At 38.5% G+C, this 20,873-nt stretch overlaps 1 protein-coding gene across 6 annotated transcripts in view; it reads left to right on the forward strand.

The window, feature by feature from the left end:
• The window catches only part of TBC1D5 (TBC1 domain family member 5), a 541,587-nt gene that overhangs the window by 301,587 nt on the left and 219,127 nt on the right, over positions 1–20,873 (forward strand). For all 6 annotated transcript variants that reach the window (XM_067737391.1, XM_067737392.1, XM_067737390.1 and 3 more), the window contains one exon: positions 17,390–17,492. In XM_067737391.1, coding sequence (XP_067593492.1) covers positions 17,390–17,492 — 103 coding nt within the window. The remainder of the gene's footprint in view (positions 1–17,389; positions 17,493–20,873) is intronic.

A 20,873-nucleotide genomic window follows, 5' to 3' on the forward strand; every position in this document is an offset into this window, starting at 1 on the left:
TTTCTGGTCTTTCATGTTTTTGGTTATCGTAGGGTCCTTAGGGTTGGCAGTTCAGGCAGCTCACTCATAGTTCATTCCGCTCTGTCCCACTTGAATCTCCATGACATGGTTAAATCTTTAATGATCCAGCTTTCTCATTTGATGCTCCCTTTCATTTATAGTTCCCGTATGGGCCAAGCTGTAGACGTAATCTATTTCAGCAAACTTTCTTTCCTCAAATTTTTTTTTATCTTGTCATTTGATATTTTGTGGATTCATTAATAATTGATAAAATGTTCTCTTTAAAACCACAGATGTAAAAATTCCGAATGTAGAGCATTTTTCCACGCCTTTTTTTTTCTGTTAAAAAATAAAAAAAGAAGGACCCAAGATGGCAGAGTAGAAGGATGTGCGCTCACTCTCTCGCGCGAGAACCCCAGAATCACAACTAGCTGCTGGACAGTCATCAACAGGAAGACACTGGAACTCACCAAAAAAGATACCCCACATCAAAAGGCAAAGGAGAAGCCACAATGAGACGAAAGGAAGGGCGCAATCACAGCAAAATCAAATCCCATAACTGCTGGGTGGGCGACTCACAAACTGGAGAACTCTTATACCACAGAAGTCCACCCACTGGAGTGAAGGTTCTGAGCCCTATGTCATGCTTCCCAACCTGAGGGTCCGGCAATGGGAGGAGGAATTCCTAGAGAATCAGACTTTGAAGGCTAGCGGGATTTGACTGCAGAACTTCGACAGGACTGGGGGAAACAGAGACTCCACTCTTGAAGGACACACACAAAGTAGTGTGTGCATCGGGACCCAGGGGAAAGAGCAGTGACCCCAGGGGAGACTGAACCAGACCTACCTGATAGTGTTGGAGGGTCTCCTGCAGAGGCGGGGTGTGGCTGTTGGTCACCGTGGGGACAAGGACACTGGCAGCAGAAGTTCTGGGAAGTACTCCTTGGCATGAGCCCTCCCAGAGTCTGTCATTAGCCCCACCAAAGAGCCCAGGTAGGCTCCAGTGTTGGGTTGCCTCAGGCCAAACAACCAACAGGGAGGGAACCCAGCCCCACCCATCAGCAGACAAGGGGATTAAAGTACTACTGAGCTCTGCCCACCAGAGCAACAGCCAGCTCTACCCACCACCAGTCCCTTGCATCAGGAAACTTGCACAAGCCTCTTAGATAGCCTCATCCACCAGAGGGCAGACAGCAGAAGCAAGAAGAACTATAATCCTGGAGCCTGTGGAACAAAAACTACATTCACAGAAAGATAGACAAGATAAAAAGGCAGAGGGCTATGTACCAGATGAAGGAACAAGATGAAACCCCAGGAAAACAACTAAATGAAGTGGAGATAGGCAACCTTCCATAAAAAGAATTCAGAATAATGATAGTGAAGATGAACCAGGACCTCGGAAAAAGAAAGGAGGCAAAGATCGAGAACGAAAACTACACTAGAAGGAATCAATAGCAGAATAACTGAGGCAGAAGAACGGATAAGTGACCTGGAAGACAGAATGGTGGAATTCACTGCTGAGGAACAGAATAAAGAAAAAAGAGTGAAAAGAAATGAAGACAGCCTAAGAGACCTCTGGGACAACATTAAACGCAACAACATTCGCCTTATAGGGGTCCCAGAAGGAGAAGAGAGACAGAAAGGACCTGAGAAAATATTTGAACAGATTATAGTCGAAAACTTCCCTAACATGGGAAAGGAAATAGCCACCCAAGTCCAGGAAACACAGAGAGTCCCATACAGGATAAACCCAAGGAGAAACATGCCAAGACACATAGTAATCAAACTGGCAAAAATTAAAGACAAAGAAAAATTATTGAAAGCAGCAAGGGAAAAACGACAAATAACATAGAAGGGAACTCCCGTAAGGTTAACAGCTGATTTCTCAGCAGAAACTCTACAGGCCAGAAGGGAGTGACATGATATACTTAAAGTGATGAAAGGGAAGAACCTACAACTGAGATTACTCTACCCTGCAAGGATCTTATTCAGATTCGATGGAGACATCAAAAGCTTTACAGACAAGCAAAAGCTAAGAGAATTCAGCACCACCAAACCAGCTCTACAGCAAATGCTAAAGGAACTTCTCTAAGTGGGAAACACAAGAGAAGAAAAGGACCTACAAAAACAAACCTAGAACAATTAAGAAAATGGTCATAGGAACATACGTATCCATAATTACCTTAAACCTGAATTTAAGGACGTTTAACCAACCAAAAGACACAGGCTTGCTGAATGGATACAAAAAAAGATATATATGCTGTCTACAAGAGACCCACTTCAGACCTAGGGACACATACAGACTGAAAGTGAGGGGATGGAAAAAGATATTCTATGCAAATGGAAACCAAAAGAAAGCTGGAGTAGCAATACTCATATCAGATAAAACAGACTTTAAAGAATGTTACAAGAGACAAGAAAGGACACTACATAATGATGAAGGGATCAATCCAAGAAGAAGCTATAATGATTATAAATATATATGCACCCAACATAGGAACACCTCAATACGTAAGGCAAATGCTAACAGCTATGAAAGAGGAAATCGACAGTAACACAGTAATAGTGGGGAACTTTAACACCTCACTTACACCAGTGGACAGATCATCCAAAATGAAAATAAATAAGGAAACAGAAGCTATAAATGACACAGTAGACCAGATAAATTTAATTGATATTTATAGGACATTCCATCCAAAAACAGCAGATTACACTTTCCTCTCAAGTGCACATGGAACGTTCTCCAGGATAAATCACATCTTGGGTCATAAATCAAGCCTCAGTAAATTTAAGAAAATTGAAATCATATCAAGCATCTTTTCTGACCACAATGCTCTGAGATTAGAAATGAATTATGGGGAAAAATACATAAAAACCGCAAACACATGGAGGCTAAAAAATACGTTACTAAATAACCAAGAGATCACTGAAGAAATCAAAGAGGAAATAAAAAAATACCTAGAGACAAATGACAGTGAAAACACAATGATCCAAAACCTATGGGATGCAGCAAAAGCAGTTCTAAGAAGGAAGTTTATAGCTATACGAGCCTACCTCAAGATACAAGAAAAATCTCAAATAAATAATCTAACCTTACACCTAAAGGAACTAGAGAAAGAAGAACAAACAAAACCCAAAGTTAGCAGAAGGAAAGAAATCATAAAGATCAGAGCAGAAATAAATGAAATAGAAACAAAGAAAACGATAGCAAAGATCAATAAAACTAAGAGCTGGTTCTTTGAGAAGATAAACAAAATTGATAAACCATTAGCTAGACTCATCAAGAAAAAGAGGGAGAGGACTCAAATCAATAAAATTAGAAATGAAAAAGGAGAAGTTACAGCAGACGCCGCAGAAATCCAAAGCATCCTAAGAGACTACTACAGGCAACTCTATGCCAGTAAAATGGACAACCTGGAAGAAATGGACAAATTATGAGAAAAGCGCAACCTTCCAAGATGGAACCAGGAAGAAATAGAAAATATAAACAGACCAATCACAAGTAGTGAAGTTGAAACTGTGATTAAAAATCTTCCAACAAAAGTCCAGGACCAGATGTCTTCACAGGTGAATTCTATCAAACATTTAGAGAAGAGCTAACACCCATCCTTCTCAAACTCTTCCAAAAAATTACAGAGGAAGGAACACTCCCAAACTCATTCTATGAGGCCACCATCACCCTGATACCAAAACCAGACAAAGATACTACAAAAAAAGAAAATTACAGACCAATATCACTGATGAATATAGATGCAAAATTCCTCAACAAAATACTAGCACACAGAATCCAACAACACATTAAAAGGATCATACACCATGATGAAGTGGGATTTATCCCAGGGATGCAAGGATTCTTCAATATACACAAATCAATCAATGTGATACACCATATTAACAAACTGAAGAATAAAAACCATATGATCATATCAATAGATGCAGAAAAAGCTTTTGACAAAATTCAACACCCACTTATGATAAAATCTCTCCAGAAAGTGGGCATAGAGGGAACCTACCTCAACATAATAAAGGCCACATATGACAAACATCATTCTCAGTGGTGAAAAACTGGAAGCATTTCCTCTAAGATCAGGAACAAGACAAGGATGTCCACTTTCACCACTATTATTCAACATAGTTTTGGAAGTCCTAGCCACGGCAATGAGAGAAGAAAAAGAAATAAAAGGAATACAAATTGGAAAAGTAGAAGTGAAACTGTCACTCTTTGCAGATGATATGATACTATACATAGAGAATCCTAAAGATGCCACCAGAAAACTACTAGAGCTAATCAATGAATTTGGTAAAGTTGCAGGATACAAAATTAATGCACAGAAATCTCTTGCATTCCTATACACTAATGATGAAAAATCTGAAAGAGAAATTAAGGAAACACTCCCATTTACCATTGCAAAAAAAGGAATAAAATACCTAGGAATAAACCTACCTATGGAGACAAAAGACCTGTATGCAGAAAACTATAAGACACTGATGAAAGAAATTGAAGATGATACCAACAGATGGAGAGATATACCATGTTCTTGGATTGGAGAATCAATATTGTGAAAATGACTATACTACCCAAAGGAGTTTACAGATTCAGTGCAATCCCTGTCAAATTACCAATGGCATTTTTTACAGAAGTAGAACAAAAAATCTTGAAGTTTGTATGGAGACATAAAAGACCCCGAATAGCCAAAGCAGTCTTGAGGGAAAAAAACAGAGCTGGAGGAATCAGACTCCCTGACTTCAGACTATACTACAAATCTACAATAATTAAGACAATATGGTACTGGCACAAAAACAGAAACATAGATCAATGGAACAAGATAGAAAGCCCAGAGATAAACCCACACACCTATGGTCAACTAATCTATGACAAAGGAAGCAAGGATATACAATGGAGAAAAGACAGTCTCTTCAATAAGTGGTGCTAGGAAAACTGGACAACTACATGTAAAAGAATGAAATTAGAACATTCCCTAACACTATACACAAAAAATAAACTCAAAATGGATTAGAGACCGAAATGTAAGAGTGGACACTATAAAACTGTTAGAGGAAAACATAGGAAGAACACTCTTTGACATAAATCACAGCAAGATCTTTTCTGATCCACCTCCTAGAGTAATGGAAATAAAAACGGAAATAAACAAATGGGACCTAATGAAACTTAAAAGCTTTTGCACAGCAAAGGAAACCATAAAGAAGACGAAAAGACAACCCTCAGAATGGGAGAAGATATTTGCAAACGAATCAACGGACAAAGGATTAATCTCCAAAATATATAAACAGCTCATGCAGCTCAATGTTAAAAAAACAAACAACCCAATCCAGAAATGGGCAGAAGACCTAAATAGACATTTTTCCAAAGAAGACATACAGATGGCCAAGAAGCACATGAAAAGCTGCTCAACATCACTAATTATTAGAGAAATGCAAATCAAAACTGCAATGAGGTATCACCTCACACCAGTTAGAATAGGCATCATTAGAAAATCTACAAACAACAAATGCTGGAGAGGGTGTGGAGAAAAGGGAACCCTCTTGCACTGTTGGTGGGAATGTAAATTGATACAGCCACTATGGAGAACAGTATGGAGGTTCCTTAAAAAACCAAAAATAGAATTTCCAGGGGATCCAGCAATCCCACTACTGGGCATATACCCAGAGAAAACCATAAATCAAAAAGACACATACACCGCAATGTTCATTGCAGCACTATTTACAATAGCCAGGTCATGGAAGCAACCTAAATGCCCATTGACAGTTGAATGGATAAAGCAGATGTGGCACATATATACAATGGAATATTACTCAGCCATAAAAAGGAACGAAATTGGGTCATTTGTTGTGACGCTGATGGATCTAGAGACTGTCATACAGAGTGAAGTAAGTCAGAAAGAGAAAAACAAGTATCGTATATTAACACATATATGTGGAACCTAGAAGAATGGTACAGATGAACCGGTTTGCAGCGCAGGAATTGAGACACAGATGTAGAGAACAAATGTATGGAAACCAAGGGGGGAAAGTGGTGGTGGTGGTGGTGGTAGTGGTGTACTGAATTGGGCGATTGGGATTGACATGTATACACTGATGTATATAAAATTGATGACTAATAAGAACCTGCTATATAAAATAAAATTCAGAAATTCAAAAAAAAAAAAAACACCACAGATGTGTGCTGTCCAGTTTGGTAGCCACCAGGCACATGTGGCTATTTAAGTTGAAATTAATTTGGATTAAACAAGATAAACTATGTCTTCAGAAGCCACATCTCAAGTGCTAATGGCTACTTTAGAGGCCAGCACAGATAGCGGACGTTCCTATCATCATAGGAAGTTCTACTGAACAGTGCTGTGCAAATAATTTGTTGTTGTTATATTATTGTGCAGTATATGATAGGAATGTCTGCATTTTATTTTCTATTCATAGTGAACTTTTAGATATGACCTCTGCCCAGTATTTGCTTTTGTTTCCTTTCTCTGCCCTTAAGAAACCTCTGTGAATTTTTATAGTGTACAAGTCTTATCTGAGTTTTTGATCAAATTTAGTGTTATATTGTAGTGGGCAGCTTGAAATTAGACTAGTTTGAAAATGTTTTCTGTATTAATAATATACAAAAGTGATTTTACAAAGTTGTTGGGTTGTTTTTTTCTTTCTTTCTTTTTCTTATTTAAAGTCCATCTTCTGCACAGTTCCCGTTTTTGGGAGAAGTACTGCCTGTTCCCTCGTCCAGCATTGATTGTCACACTTTGCAAAGTTAAGATACCCTAAATGTTGGTATCTTTTACACAGTTTCCTCCAAGCCCCTTGTTTTTTTTTTTTTTACTTAAATAAAAACCGAATTTCTCAGGGAAAGAAGATTTTTACAAGCAATTTCGGAGCAGAATTGATTTTGGTGTGTGTTAATGCAGACAATCTGCCCAGTGTTAAAATGTTACAGAGAAAAAAACCCACACAAGCTGCCACGTTCGTGTGATCACACCAAAATAGCAGCTTGTGTTTGTATTTTCAGTCTCCTCGAGGTGGACTGCAGGCACACACGAATGAGTGGCTGTACTTGGTGTTGTGTGTTGTGATTTTATTTGATGCCGGCACAGTACATGCTTGTGCGTTCACGACCAGCCTTCGCATATGCACTTGTTCACAGCCACGGAAGTGAAAACTACAACACAAGCCGCTCTCTCTGAGTTGTCGGCAACCTGTGTGTGTGTTTCCTAAATATTAAAGAGGGGGAGAAACAAATTTTCAGGAACACAAGAAACAATTCTTCTGTCAAATGGCCTGTAGTCCTTCCTCATTTGACAACACTTAAGGTAAAAATAAAATATTGGATTCTCGTGGTTGCATATATATATTTAGAAATATGTATTTTCCTGTACTGCTCATGTTTTTGATGTGTATTTTTCTCATTTCTGTTCCATTTAAGCATGCAGATTCTTACCACACATTTGTCCCAATTTATGGGATATTTTTAAACTTTAAAAAAATTTTATAGTGTTTGAGTGACAATATAGGTGTATTTGCTGCAGTCGTGGTGCTTTGATTAGCATCCTGGCACTCCCTGTCTGTGGGATTCGGGAGCAGCGGTCCATGTCGTGGCAGCAGAGTTACATCACTCTGAGCAGCTGACCAGAATTTTTACTTTTGAGGTCCTCCTTGTAAATTAAGCCAGAATTTTTTAGCACTATTTATAGTTGTGGGTTCACATATTGATTATGAGAAGGTTAAAAAGTAAAGTCTGGTGGGTGGTAAAGTAATGCCTCATCCTGAAACATTCCTAGTTGGCCTATCCTGTTCAGTAGGGTCACAGTATTTTCGGAACTTTCACACATTTGGAATTGACACCACTTAAGTACTTCAAGGGTAAATGCTTTCAATTGCTTTAAAATTTTTTCTTAATTGCTGAAAAAGTGCAAAATAAAGTCTGTATTTTCAGTGTGACAAAGCCTTGCACTTAAAGTGCATATTTCTATCTATCTATTTTTTTTCTTAATTTTTCACCTTTATGGTATCAGTAAAAAAATATTTTTTTTTTTTTTTTTTTTTTAATTTGAGACAGAGAGGCAGTGGAGTAGAGGGCTTGCTACGTAACTCAGGGCATTGGAGAACTAGAAAGAACCTTGGATGAAAACCTCTATTTGGTTGGTGACAGATACCACCCCCTGAAACTCCAGCCCCAACTGCCCTGTCCTATCATTCTTTGATATTTCCTGTCATCCTAACCCTTCTGCTTTGTCTTCTCACCTGTATGGCGATTTCAAATTCCCACCTTCTCTGTTAGGCTCTTGGAGACTTTCCTGCTATCCTCTTGGGCTGGATCACACCCTTGTCATCACAACAGATTCCTGCTTTCTTTCTGTTCACCTCCAGTTTATGGCCTGTGAAAACTATATGTTGCTTATGTATTCATTAGTTGCAAAAAACAGGTAGCCGAACTGTGGTCTGGCCTTTGTTATGCTTTGCCTTTTCACCTCCAGCCCTTGAGTTCATGATTTCATTCTCATTTTTCGTTGGTTTGTTTATTTGTAGGTTTGTAGATTTATTTACTCATTCAACAAATGCTACTTGAGAAATTACTATGTAGCAGCTACTATTCCAGAAGTTGAGGATCCTGATAAGGAAAATAGTGTGTCTTCTGTTCTTTTGTAGACCCTGCGTATTTTATTGTAATTATCTTCCTTTTAAAAATATCTGTAAAATGTCTACTTTCTCGCCTAGATTTTCTTAAGTACTTAGTTTTTCTGTTCTATATCTTTCATATTCCCCAGTACCAGGCATCCATAACAGGCATTTGTGTCGTTGGTAGTCATCTACTTAAGTCCTTTTATTTTGCAAACGCGTAAAGTTGAAGCTCAGAAAGAATGACTTAAGAAAATACAACTTGTTAACGGCTGAAATGGAAATAACACCTGGGACCCCAGGTCTTTCCACAGATCTGTAACGTTTTATGTTAATCTAGTTTGCCTGAATTTAACGCTTTCTCAGTTCTAGAAGCATTTATCAAATACTTTGTGTATGCAGAGCACTCTGTGGAGCACACAGGACACGAAGGCATGAGTGTTATCTCAACTCTTACTCAGAATGTTCTAGAGATTCAATACATAGCTACTGTTTCTGCCCTCTGGGTTCATATGTTCTAATGTAAAGTTTCTCACCCGTGGGAGTATTGACCTTTTGGACCAATTAATTCTTTGTTGTGAGAGGCTGTCCCACGCAGTGGGGTGTTAAGCAGCGTCCCCGACCTCTGGCTGCCGAGGGCTCTTTGGGGCATGATTTTTAGATCTTTCCAGGGCATCAGGGTGTCTTGTCTGACAGGAGGTTCTCTGATGCACTGCTTTAGAGCTTTCTGAGATCTTAACAAAGTATTTTACATTCACACCCTTGGTTTCATCTTTGGACCTTGTTTTCCTGACTGTGTCTTATATTCGATCTTTGCCCAGAAGCAGTGTCTTAAATGCTTCATTTGTGACGAGAGGATGAGAAGGAGAAAAGGTTGTATTTTCAAGCCCAGCAAGTCCCAGCGCCTCTGCGTTGAGCAGTTCTTCCACTTTCCTCCTTTTCCATTCTACTGTAAATAACAAGCAACACCAGGCAGCACCTTCCGCACTGCCTGGACAGTCTCCTTGGCTAGATCACCCGGTGTATTAGGTACATTTTCAGTATTCCAAATAACTAGAGGCTGCTGTGTTGTCAGTACCTAATAAGGAATCTTTTCTCTCCACTTTTCTTGTGATGTTTTCCTCACTTAGATTTACGCCCTCACTGGCAGCCTCGTGGGCTGTCTGGCTAATCATCTCTTTCAGATCCTTTAGTCTTTCAGTGGGGTCTGTGCAAGGTCCTTCCAGCTCCTGTCCAGTCCTATAGACACCTCTACCACATATTTTATTGTTTTTTAAAAAACAGCCCAGTTTCAGGTATCAAAACCTCTTATCGTCATCTATTTGCTGCATAATACATCAACCAAAATGTAATCACTTGGAACTATAATCATGTATTGTATTTCATAGTTGCTGGAGATCAGGAGTTTGGGAGCAGCTGTGGTCCTGGCTCAGGGGTCTCTCTTGAGCTTGCAGTCAGGTGTCAGCTGGAGCTGCGGTCGTGTGGAGGCCTAATGAGGGCTGGAGGACCCCTGTGGGTTCCTCTCCATGTGGGTCTCGCCATGGCGCTGCTTAAGTGTCTTTTCTCCAGAGGATTCTTCCCCTAAAGCAAACAATCCATGGAGGAAGGGCAGTGTGTTAAAGAATTGGCAGATGTATTTTTAAAACCACCACAGTCCATATGTAGCTTCCCAAGTTTCCCAGATGACCTTTTCCATTCTGTCCAGCTGGAAGGGGAAATGTGGATGGGGCCTGATGGGGGCTGGGGGAAATGTGAATTTTGTGGTCACATGTCATGGCCACTCCCATCCCAGTGGCCACAGCTCACTGAAGAGGATGCTGGGAAGTTCAGTCCTGCCGTGTACCTGGAATGAGGAGAAAGCAGATTTGTTTGAATAGGGGGGATGGTGAAATCATCAACCAAAGTAGGGAGGACAGGAATAAAAAATACATAGTGTGCCTCCGTTCATTTTATATCAAATTGCTCCTCTGTGGTTTTTGCTTGATTTTTTTTTTTCAGTTTTTCTTTAATAAAACAACAAACCAGAGAAAGGTATTATAGTTATTTTGGTGTTTAATAGTATTCTAGGGAGTTTTCATCTGCTCATTTTAAATTTTAGATGGATGCTGGTAGTGAAGTTCTGGTTTTAAAGTACCCACGTAACATCAATTATTGTTCCTTCAAGCCCTCCTGTGCTGCTCCTTCCTCCTGCTTGACTATAAACCTTCCCCAAGGGTTTTATTTTTTCCCTTGGGGCATCTTATTGAATACTTGCATCTTCAGTAATTCAGCTGGGCCCAGTGCTTTGTCTGTTTTAATACTTCTAATTACCTAATTATGTACTATTATGCAGTGACAAAGCCCTTTGTCATTTCACTCTTTTCTTAACCCTTTTCTTGCTTAGGAAATGTTCTTTTTGTCTCTTTGTTGTCTGAGGAACTCTCCATCATAGACACCCCAGATATTTGTCTAGCTTCCCTTCATCCTCTGTCTGTGTTATGAGCGACCACAGCCCTGTGCGAAGTTTCTGTGTCTTTCCAGTTAGCTCCCGTCAGGCACCTGGGTTCCTGGTTACTGGGTCTGACGTTGTTGTTTAGCTGTACTCCATCCCTCACCTCCTGACTTGTTCCCATATGCTGCAGTTGCATGGGAAGATATCCAAAAGGCGAATAGAATAGTCTGGTTATCATAACCTATTTTCGTGACAGAATTAGTGTCATTTATCATTCATAGAGCTTAGATGTCCACAAGCATCCATGAGTAAATATAATGGAAACCAACTATGTTTTTCAAAATTATAGTGATCTGTACTTCAGGATGACTAAAAATTGACAAGGGTAAATTTTTCTTTATATATGTATTTTAGATAATAATGAAAGGAAAAAGGGTAAAGTTGTAGTCTTGCCATCTTACCACCTCTAATGAATTAATACACCTAGGCAATGATCATCGATCATCACAGAAAGAGAAGCTAAAAATGTATGCCTCCTGATGGAGGTACACAGTACCATCTGTACCCGTTAGCTATTGCTGCATTGTAAACCACCCCAAAGCTTAAAAGAACAGCAGAATTAATTTTGTTGATGAATCTCCAACTTGGGTAGGGCTGAGCAGGCAGGTTGTCTCTGTTCCACATGGTGTTGGCCAGGCCAGCTTGAAGGTTAAGGACTGGAATCATTGGAAGACGTGTTCACTTTCCTGCCTGACTGTTGAAGCCGGCTCTCAGCAGAGACCTCTGGAGCTGTGGCTGGAACACCTCCCCACGGCCTCTCCTGTAGCTGCTTGACTTCTAGCAGCACAGCGTCTGGGTTCCACGATGTGTCCAGACGGAGAGGCAGACAGAAGCTGTGTCGCAGCATCACTTGTGCTGTCTTCTCTTTGTGAGAAGCTCATCACTGAGGACAGCACATCTGAAGAGGGAAGGAAGTTAGGCTCCTCCACCTTTGTACGAGAGGAGTGCCAAAGAATTCGTGAACATGTACTAAAGCCACCATGCCACCCATGAAGGTTTTTGTTGAAAGTTGAACCTGAACCTGATGAAGTCTCTAGACCTACCTACCAGTTTATAGGAAATACAGCGGGGGGCGGGGGTGTGGAGGTGGGGGGTGGGGCGCGGTGGGGAGGAGAGGAATGTGTCACATAACAAAATGGAGGAACAATAAGTAAAATTCAGAATGTGGGAAGTTTCTACAGGGTAAAGAGCCTGGTTTCTTTAACAAATACATTGTAAGAGAGAGAGGGAGAGGGAGAGAGGAAGGAAGGGAGGGAGGGAGGGAGGGGCACGTCTATGGAGTAAAAAACTCTTAAGAGATATATCAACAAGTTGCAGTGTAAATTCTTGGATCTTGATTGAAACAAACTGAAAAATATTTAGGGAAATTTGAACATTGATTGTATATTTGATTTAATCAATGGATTATTTTTATTAGTTATAGTGTTAAAGTGGTGCTATGGTTATGTTTTTAGAGAGTCTTTATGTTTTAGAAATACACACTGCAATATTATGGGTGTAGTGATGTCTCAGGTTTGCTTCAAAATGCAACATTGAGAGAGGAGGATATGTAAAAAAAAAAAAAAGAACTGATTAATGATGAAGCTGGGCAATGGCTATACTGCAATTCAGTCTACTATTGTCTCTTTATAAATGCTGGAATTTAAAATGAAAGATTATAATGAAAAGATTATATATGAAAGATTTTAGATAAAGATTTTTTTAAAACTTAAGTTGAAAACTATACTGCCTACGAATGTGGGGTTATTTCAAGATACAAACCAAAACTCACACAGCAGACTTTTATATCTCTTGATGTTAGTTTGCACTATGTAAAATTTGTCTATTTAATACCTGCACACATCTTGAGAGAGAAACTCCTGCATTTTAAATATTGATCTATTAAGTTAAAACTGAATTATCGGGCTTCCCTGGTGGCGCAGTGGTTGAGAATCCGCCTGCCGATGCAGGGGACACGGGTTCGTGCCCCGATCTGGGAAGATCCCACATGCCGCGGAGCGGCTGGGCCCGTGAGCCATGGCCGCTGAGCCTGCGCGTCCAGAGCCTGTGCTCTGCAACGGGAGATGCCACAACAGTGAGAGGGCCCGCATACCGCAAAAACAAAAAACTGAATTATCACCTTTTTTTCCATCAGGTAAAAATGTTCAATGGTATTAGTCTAAATCACATCATGGAATACTTTAATATTAATTTCTCTTTGCTTTTTATCTCTATCAGAGTTTCATCCTCACCTGTTTACCATCTCCACTTTCATTTCTGGCCAAATGCAGGAATTAGTTCTCTTGACTTTCATTTTCTAATAATAATTTAGAATTTATCTTCAGTTCCCATTTATTGTGATTCTTTTCTCCTTTTACTTTCCTATCAGATGGTTTTGGCTTGAGTGAATCATAAATGTCTCTAGTTTCAATCCTAAATTTTTTTTTCTCTATCTCATCTTTAATGAATATACTACCATTTCTCTTTTTTGCATGAAACTGTAGAGTCACTATTGATTTTTCAAAATCTTCACAGTTGTTGACTCCAGCCTCGGTCTGTATTCTGTGATTTTTGTTATTGTCTCAAAACCAGATTTGCCTTTCCAGTGATATTCGGGTTAGACTACTGTTCAGATTACCTGCCCTGAATCAACACCAGATGTTAGGGAAGCTATTTTGAAACTTAAAACCTATCATCAAAGCTGCTTATCACTATTCCTAGAGAATCTACTCACTACTTTTCTCCCTTTTATTTCTGATTCCTATAGATGGAATGCCTTCTTACTTGAAGCCTGTTAATACGAAACCAAGTATTTGTTGTAGCAAATATGTTATTATTCAGGTATATTCATCAACCTTATGACCTAGGTTCTTCTGTGTAACTTTAAACTCATGGAATTTTACTTCAATGCATATCTCTGACACATTGTTTAGCAGAGCAGTTGGGAAGTACTGCTAACCTGCTAACTACCCAGATATACTGGAGCAGGTATTAATCTCTCTGCTTCTGTTCTCCTTGCCTGTTACCTTCTGAGCTGGACTCTTTCACCTTATAACTTCTCTGAATGTCATCTCTTTTTCCAGCTTCTTTTGTTTCTCTTTTGGAACTCTTCTGAAATCTTTCCCATGTTACTTGTTTGATGCTGTGGATTCTTCATCAGCATTTAGAGAGCACCTCACACTTTTCTAAAAAAGAGGATATCCTGAAACTTCCTAAATTGACACTTCAGCATTGTAGACTAGAATTGTGGATGGTGTGCTATCACATAGATATGCTCTGTCTGCCTAATACGCGTTTTCAGTTGATTGGGTATTTGCTAAAAGTGGGTGATTTAAATTATCTACCTGCAATTTGATCCTCATAGATCTCTAGTTTTTAGTCTTGCGAGTGGTTAGTATGCATTTAAAGGAAACTGTGAATTGGTATGTAATATAATTTACATTTTTAGTAGTAAGATATTAAATTCTTACTTTATATAATTCATGGATATTTGTTACAAAGTGAATGTTGTAGGTTTTAGTACTTTCTCCCATAGTCCATTCAGATTGCAGTGACTGTAGGGAATTTGGTGGTGCCAGTGTTCATAGACAGTTTCCAAAGCATAGTTATGGAAGGGGACACACAAAATCACGCATCTGTGTGATCTGTCCAGATCCTGGGACAGGAAGCCTACTTCACGACAGGGCTAGATTTAAGTCATCTGATGAGGAAGGAGGGGAAACAGTTTCGTCTCAGAAGGGTTACTCTGTTTTTACTTTAGTGACTAAGTTTTCCCAAGAAATTTCTTTCCAGCATTTTATTAACTACTTACCTATCTTTCATCCTGATTACTCTAATTTGGGATATTTGACTATCTAAAGGTTTTAGCAGCTTTCTTTTGTCCCAAATAAGTCATTTAACAAGTTTTTCTGTTTCTTTCCTGCTTCAGTGCATTTGACACCTTTCTGGAACTTCTTTGGCTTCTAAGATATAGTTATTATTCTTGCTCTGAATCTACTTTCAGGTAATTTCTCTCCTCTTTAGGAGCTATGGTCACTTGTGCCTAGTCAGACTCCTGAGCTTCAGTCTGGGCTGTCTGGAGGGCCATCACATTAATCTGGATGGCTGTCTGGAGGGCCATCCATCTCAGGCATGGACTTGAGATAACGTTGTTCAGACCCATGGACTGTTGATTACCGGCCCCCCAAAGGAGAGGCTTCCTTGTTGGTAGAGAACAGGTCAGATACCTGTGTCTGGGGACAAATTGTACATCCAAGGGAATTTCAAGCAAAAGTCAAATGAACAGAGGAAGATGAAACAGGCTGTAATTTATTATAAAAATTAGGCCCAGGAAAGAGATGCTTCACAAACCGCCTGAACTGGAGAGAAAGTTCTCACTCTCACAGGGTGCCCGAAGAGGATCAGAAGGAAGCAGAAAAGAGCAGAGGTTGCCAGAGATAGGAAGCAGTGAACCATCAGAATATGAATAAAATAACCACTGCTGCCTTTACGAGACTAACGAAGGAGATTTTTCTGTTTCCGTGATGCCGCGTGCCTCCGTGCTCTAGGCGCTCCTCCTTTTCAGCCTCTTGCGTATTTACTACATATTCTCGTGTTTTCTAGTTCCAATGCGACCCCATTCACATCTTCATCACCTAAAGTACCAGTACTCAGAGACTAGCAATCACTTCTCTTCCTGAACGTCTGCTGCCAGGCGCTGTTCTTGGTGCTTTCACATTATTTCATCTTCATCACAAGATCAGTATTATTATCGCTACTTATAGATGAGGCCGTTAAGCAGCCATTTACTCAAGGTCGCACAGCCAGCAATTATGCAACAGGGATCTGAACTTCAGCTTTTCTTCTCAGGTTTGTGATTTTTCCATTTCACCTCAGTATAATGTCCTCTTATCTCCTTCCTGCAGTCTCTCCTCCTGCAGGCTTAATCCCACTTAGGGTTACTCAAATACTGTCTTCTTTGGTACTTCCCTATTCAGAAATGTAGAGTCACTCTGTTGCTTTTCCTCAGTTGTAAATACTGCATTCAAAGCTCTTTTCTACACCTCCCACCTTTTCTTCTGTCCTGTTGCCCTGCTGCCAAGTGGCAGTACTTCACAGAAATATTGATGCTTTCCTTTTGCATTACTAATACCATACAGTGCTCTGCATTTGGAATACTCTTTGCCTTCTGTGTCTTCATAGCTTTCCTTCTGATTTGGTTACTTTTCCCACAGATGTTCCATGTTCCTCCTCTCCTAAAAATTCTTGTTCAAACCTTTTGTGATTGAACCCATTTGCTGCTTATTTCTAGATGACATTCCTTCTTCCCTTATAGGCTCGTCTCTTGGTATTCATAGGAGAGTAGTTCCAGGACTCCCACAGATACCAAAGTCCATGGGTGCTCAACTCTCTTGTATAAAATGGAGTAATATTCTCATATAATCTATGCATATCCTCTCATATACTTTAAATCATCTCTAGATTTCTTATAATACCTACTACAATGTAAATGCCATGTAAATAGTGGCTGGCATGCTGGCTAATGCAAGTTTTGCTTTTTGGAACTTTCTGGAATTTTTTTTCCCCAAACATCTTTGATCCACGGTTGGTTGAGTCTGCAGATTCGAAACCCAGGGATCCACAGGGTCGACTGTATATTCACTGTGTATTGCACTGCTCTGTATTTGCTCTTTGGGTTGTTGCAGTCGTAAATTCTTGCATTATAAACAACTATTTAAGCTCCTTTCAGGTGGATACTCTTGCCCTTTTGTATTTCACATTACCTCAAAGCACCTGGTAGAATTTTTGATCCAGAGATCACTTAAGCAATACTGACTAACTCAGTCCATTTGAAGTCTGTGTTTTAATCAGATAAAACTAATGGTGTGGTCATGTATAATAATTTAAATCATGGTATTTGCATCAAAAAAAATAGGATAATGATTTTTTTTTTCCACAAAGTTGGTACTTACAATATCACAGTATACCAAATGGGGTAAAACAAAGCAATCCCCACACCAAATGCACAGGCTATAATTTGTTTTGCTTAAAAACTGTTGTATTCATCATGCATATGATGACATTTACATACGAAGACATTTGAAATATTTAGATGTTGAAGGGTATCCAGTAGTTTCCCTTTTTCTCACCCTTTTTTCTTTAACACATGAGTCCCACCTATGGCATAAGTTGCCTGGCAAATACAGACTTGTACTAAAACCAAAAGCTGCCCATGGCACCTCTCAGAGATGAGAATTTGAGGGTAACTCTTGGAATTGTGCTAGCCGATTTCAATCCTGTGTTTTCTTTTTTCAGGTTTCCTGAAATGCAGTTTTTCCAACAAGAAAATGTGAGAAAAATTCTTACAGATGTTCTTTTCTGTTATGCTAGAGAAAACGAGCAGTTGCTTTATAAGCAGGTAATGAAAATATCGTACAGGTGGCATCCATTGACTCAGAATTTTCTATACAGCTTGACAAATGACAGAGCAATAATGTAGCCTTTATTGTATCCAAAGTTGCATCATAATAGTAAAGCAATCAAAGAGCTGCTTGTCAGCTGCATGGTGAGAAAGGTAAGCTCATTGACGCACATATGCTTCTTCCTTATTATAAGACATTCCACCAAATTGTCTTCTATGAGGCATTCAATCTTTGCTTTCAACTTTTGAGAGTTTGTTTATAAACAGCATCTTTGAAGGCAATCTAGTAATAAAGCTTTTCAGAGTTGTATATATAAATATTGTTTCTAAGTACAGCATTTATAAATATGTGGCATGTCATGTAGAGAATAATCAAATGTCCTTTTACTCTTCAAAATCTACCAGTAATATAACTGCAGAAAGTTCCTTTAAACTTTCTGAAATTTATATGATATTCTTGTGATCTTGATGTTTAATTCATCTCATTATTAAAGAAGATTATTGGATTATGTTTATTCTTTTCAAAATGTAAATTTTTAATTTAATCTATAAAGAAGTATCTAGGTTTTCATTTAACCTTATGGGGTTCCAATAAAAATACGCAAAGTTAGATATTTTTATGTATTTCTCAAAATGCATATTAAGTGAGAATTCAAACTATATTAATAAATTCTCCAACAGTCCAAAGTTATGACATCCAACTGATGACAACCCAAATTCAGTGTAATATAACAGAGAACATCTGCATGGTGAGAGCAGTGTATTTAATTTGAGATAGACTTAATTTGTTTAAAGATAATAAATCAGGTCATATTACAGTTGTCCTAAATAATGTATTTGTTATTGTGTACATAGAATATCCAAGGGAACTAATTTTATCTTAGTTTCGATACTAATAATATGTCTTTATATTAATTACATGGTGATATTTAGCTTTTAGAATGGGAAATGGAAAAATATATCCTACTCATAATGGCAACCAAAACTATAAAATGTCTAAAAATAAATGTAATAATATAAAATCAAAAGCTATATGAAGAAAACTATAAATGTTATTGGAGCAAGAGTTGAATAAATAGAAAAGTGATAACGTGTTTTTAGGTGGGAAGACATTAAGTAAAAATATTACTTCTTCCCAAATTAATATATAAATGTGTTATCATTCCATTGATAGTCTAAGTGAGAGATATGGTTTTTAAAAACCGGGCACAGTGATTTTAAATTTTACACCAAGAAGCTTTATAGTCATTTTAATGGTGATAATACAGCTTAGTGGTTAAGATCACTGGCTCTAGACTCGGATCCCTTGATTTGAATCTCGGCTCCAACACTTTAAGTAGCTACCTTGTCTTAGACAATATACACATGTAACTTTTCTAATCCTTAGTTTCGTTGATGAGGGCAATAATAGTATTGACTCTGTAGAGTTAAAGACATGTAGTGCTCATTATGAGTTCATGTTGGTGGCTGTGATGGTGATCATTGCTACAGTCAGTATTAAATATGTTGGAGCTGCCACAGAATTCAGGGGAAGGGGAGAATGGCACAGGGAGATCTGAAAACTGTTACAAATGTTCTGTGATCAAACCAATGCGACAATAATGTGGGAACTGAGAAATAGATCAGTGGAACAAGCTAAGAACAGGTTCAGTTGTAAATGAGATCTTCATATAAGATAGGACATTTTCTTTCAATGGGAAAAGGATATTGACGTGCTGTATTTGGCTTTCTATCTAAAAAAGATTAAATTATACCATTATTGGGAGAAGAAATTCCAGATGGAGTAAAAATATCATTATAAAAACTAAAATTACATAAAAATTCTGGAAAAAACATTTAGGAGAACTTTTTTTTTATAATCTCAGGGTAGGAAAGGTCTTCCCAAGCAAGACAGGCTATTCAGGTCAGATATAAAGTGCAAAGACCAAAAACAAACCAAAAAGGAGACTGGGAGAAAATAAATCTCAATCAGTATATCAGGATTTTTTGGAAGCAAATAACAGAAAATTCCATTCAGAATGACTTACAGTCTAAGGACGTTATTAACACACTTTGCAGGAAGTCTGGGGGCAGAATGTTTCCACAGCATTTGTTAGTTCAGTACCTCAGGCTCTTCACCAGTGATCCAGGTTTACTTCTGTATTTCTCTTCTCCTCTTCTCATTGTGTTGGCTTTTGTCATCAAGCCTGTCTCCTCAGTGTGCCCTCTTCTCTTTCAAATATTTGGAAATATCTCACAGTAAAAGATTTGATGATAACAAATCAAGTCGGAATAAAATTATCCCAAGTTATACATTTGTTTCCTCTTTTTCTTTTGAGAAAGAAAAATCTAGATTCAGGAAATCTTATAATAATGGAAGCAAGTTCCATGGACAAGGAACCAAAACATCGTAACTGCACCATCCACCGTTTGTGAGGCACGCAGCCCACTGCGTTTGTGAGGAAGCCTATAAACAGATCAGACTCTTGATCATTTAGACAAAGTCTGTCAATTACTGAATAGGAAAGTGTTATTAATTTACTCTTGTGTATCACTTTTTAAGATTTAAATTACTCCCTGTTAATGTTAAAAATTCTATAGATTCTTTACATAGGAATAATCCCTTGCTGTAAAAGGACTGAATATTTTAGCCAGATCAAATTTAAGAAAAAATCTTAAGTTTCATCACAAGCTGCTAAAGCTATTATTTTGTACTAGGTGACACCCCGTTTAACATCGACCATGTTGTTAATAGTTATGGGATTTTATTGAATTAATGAGACTGTTATCATGTAGTAGAATGTCTTGCTGAGTTAATTGAAACTGCAGAGATTATATAAATGGTATTAATGAACTTTGACTGCCTGATGCCTCAGCTTTAATAAAGACTGCTTGGTGGGCTAAATGAACACAGGCAGATAAAAGAACACGTTCAATTTTGTGAGCCTACAGGCTGTTGATGAGGAAAACTTTGTTACCTTTCTTTTCAACTGGCATGAGTTTGGAGTGCAGTGACTACTAAGAATCCAGCAGGGAAAAAGGCTGTAAGCAAGCAGAAACGCTAATGGTGTGGATGGACGCAAAATACACATCTTGGGAACGAAGAAGTGTACCGACAATGCATTCTTTTTCATTATGCTTTGTCAGATTTACAGCATATTGAATTTACGATCATTCTTTCCAGATAGTCCTCTTTTCCTTTAAAGATGTCTGTTTGCTTGCCACTTGTAATTATTAATCAGGTTTTTACTAGTCTAGAATTGAGAGTAAAACAAGTAATCTCTTACAAGTCTATTCGAGAAAAATATCCCTAGTTTGGTTGGAAGTCAACACTGAATGTGTAAAAGATCGTCTTAATGGTATTCAGGGGACTCTTAATTTCCATTATGCAAAAAGCAC

Source organism: Pseudorca crassidens, chromosome 5 (genome assembly GCF_039906515.1).
Source record: "Pseudorca crassidens isolate mPseCra1 chromosome 5, mPseCra1.hap1, whole genome shotgun sequence".
NCBI lineage: Eukaryota > Metazoa > Chordata > Mammalia > Artiodactyla > Delphinidae > Pseudorca > Pseudorca crassidens.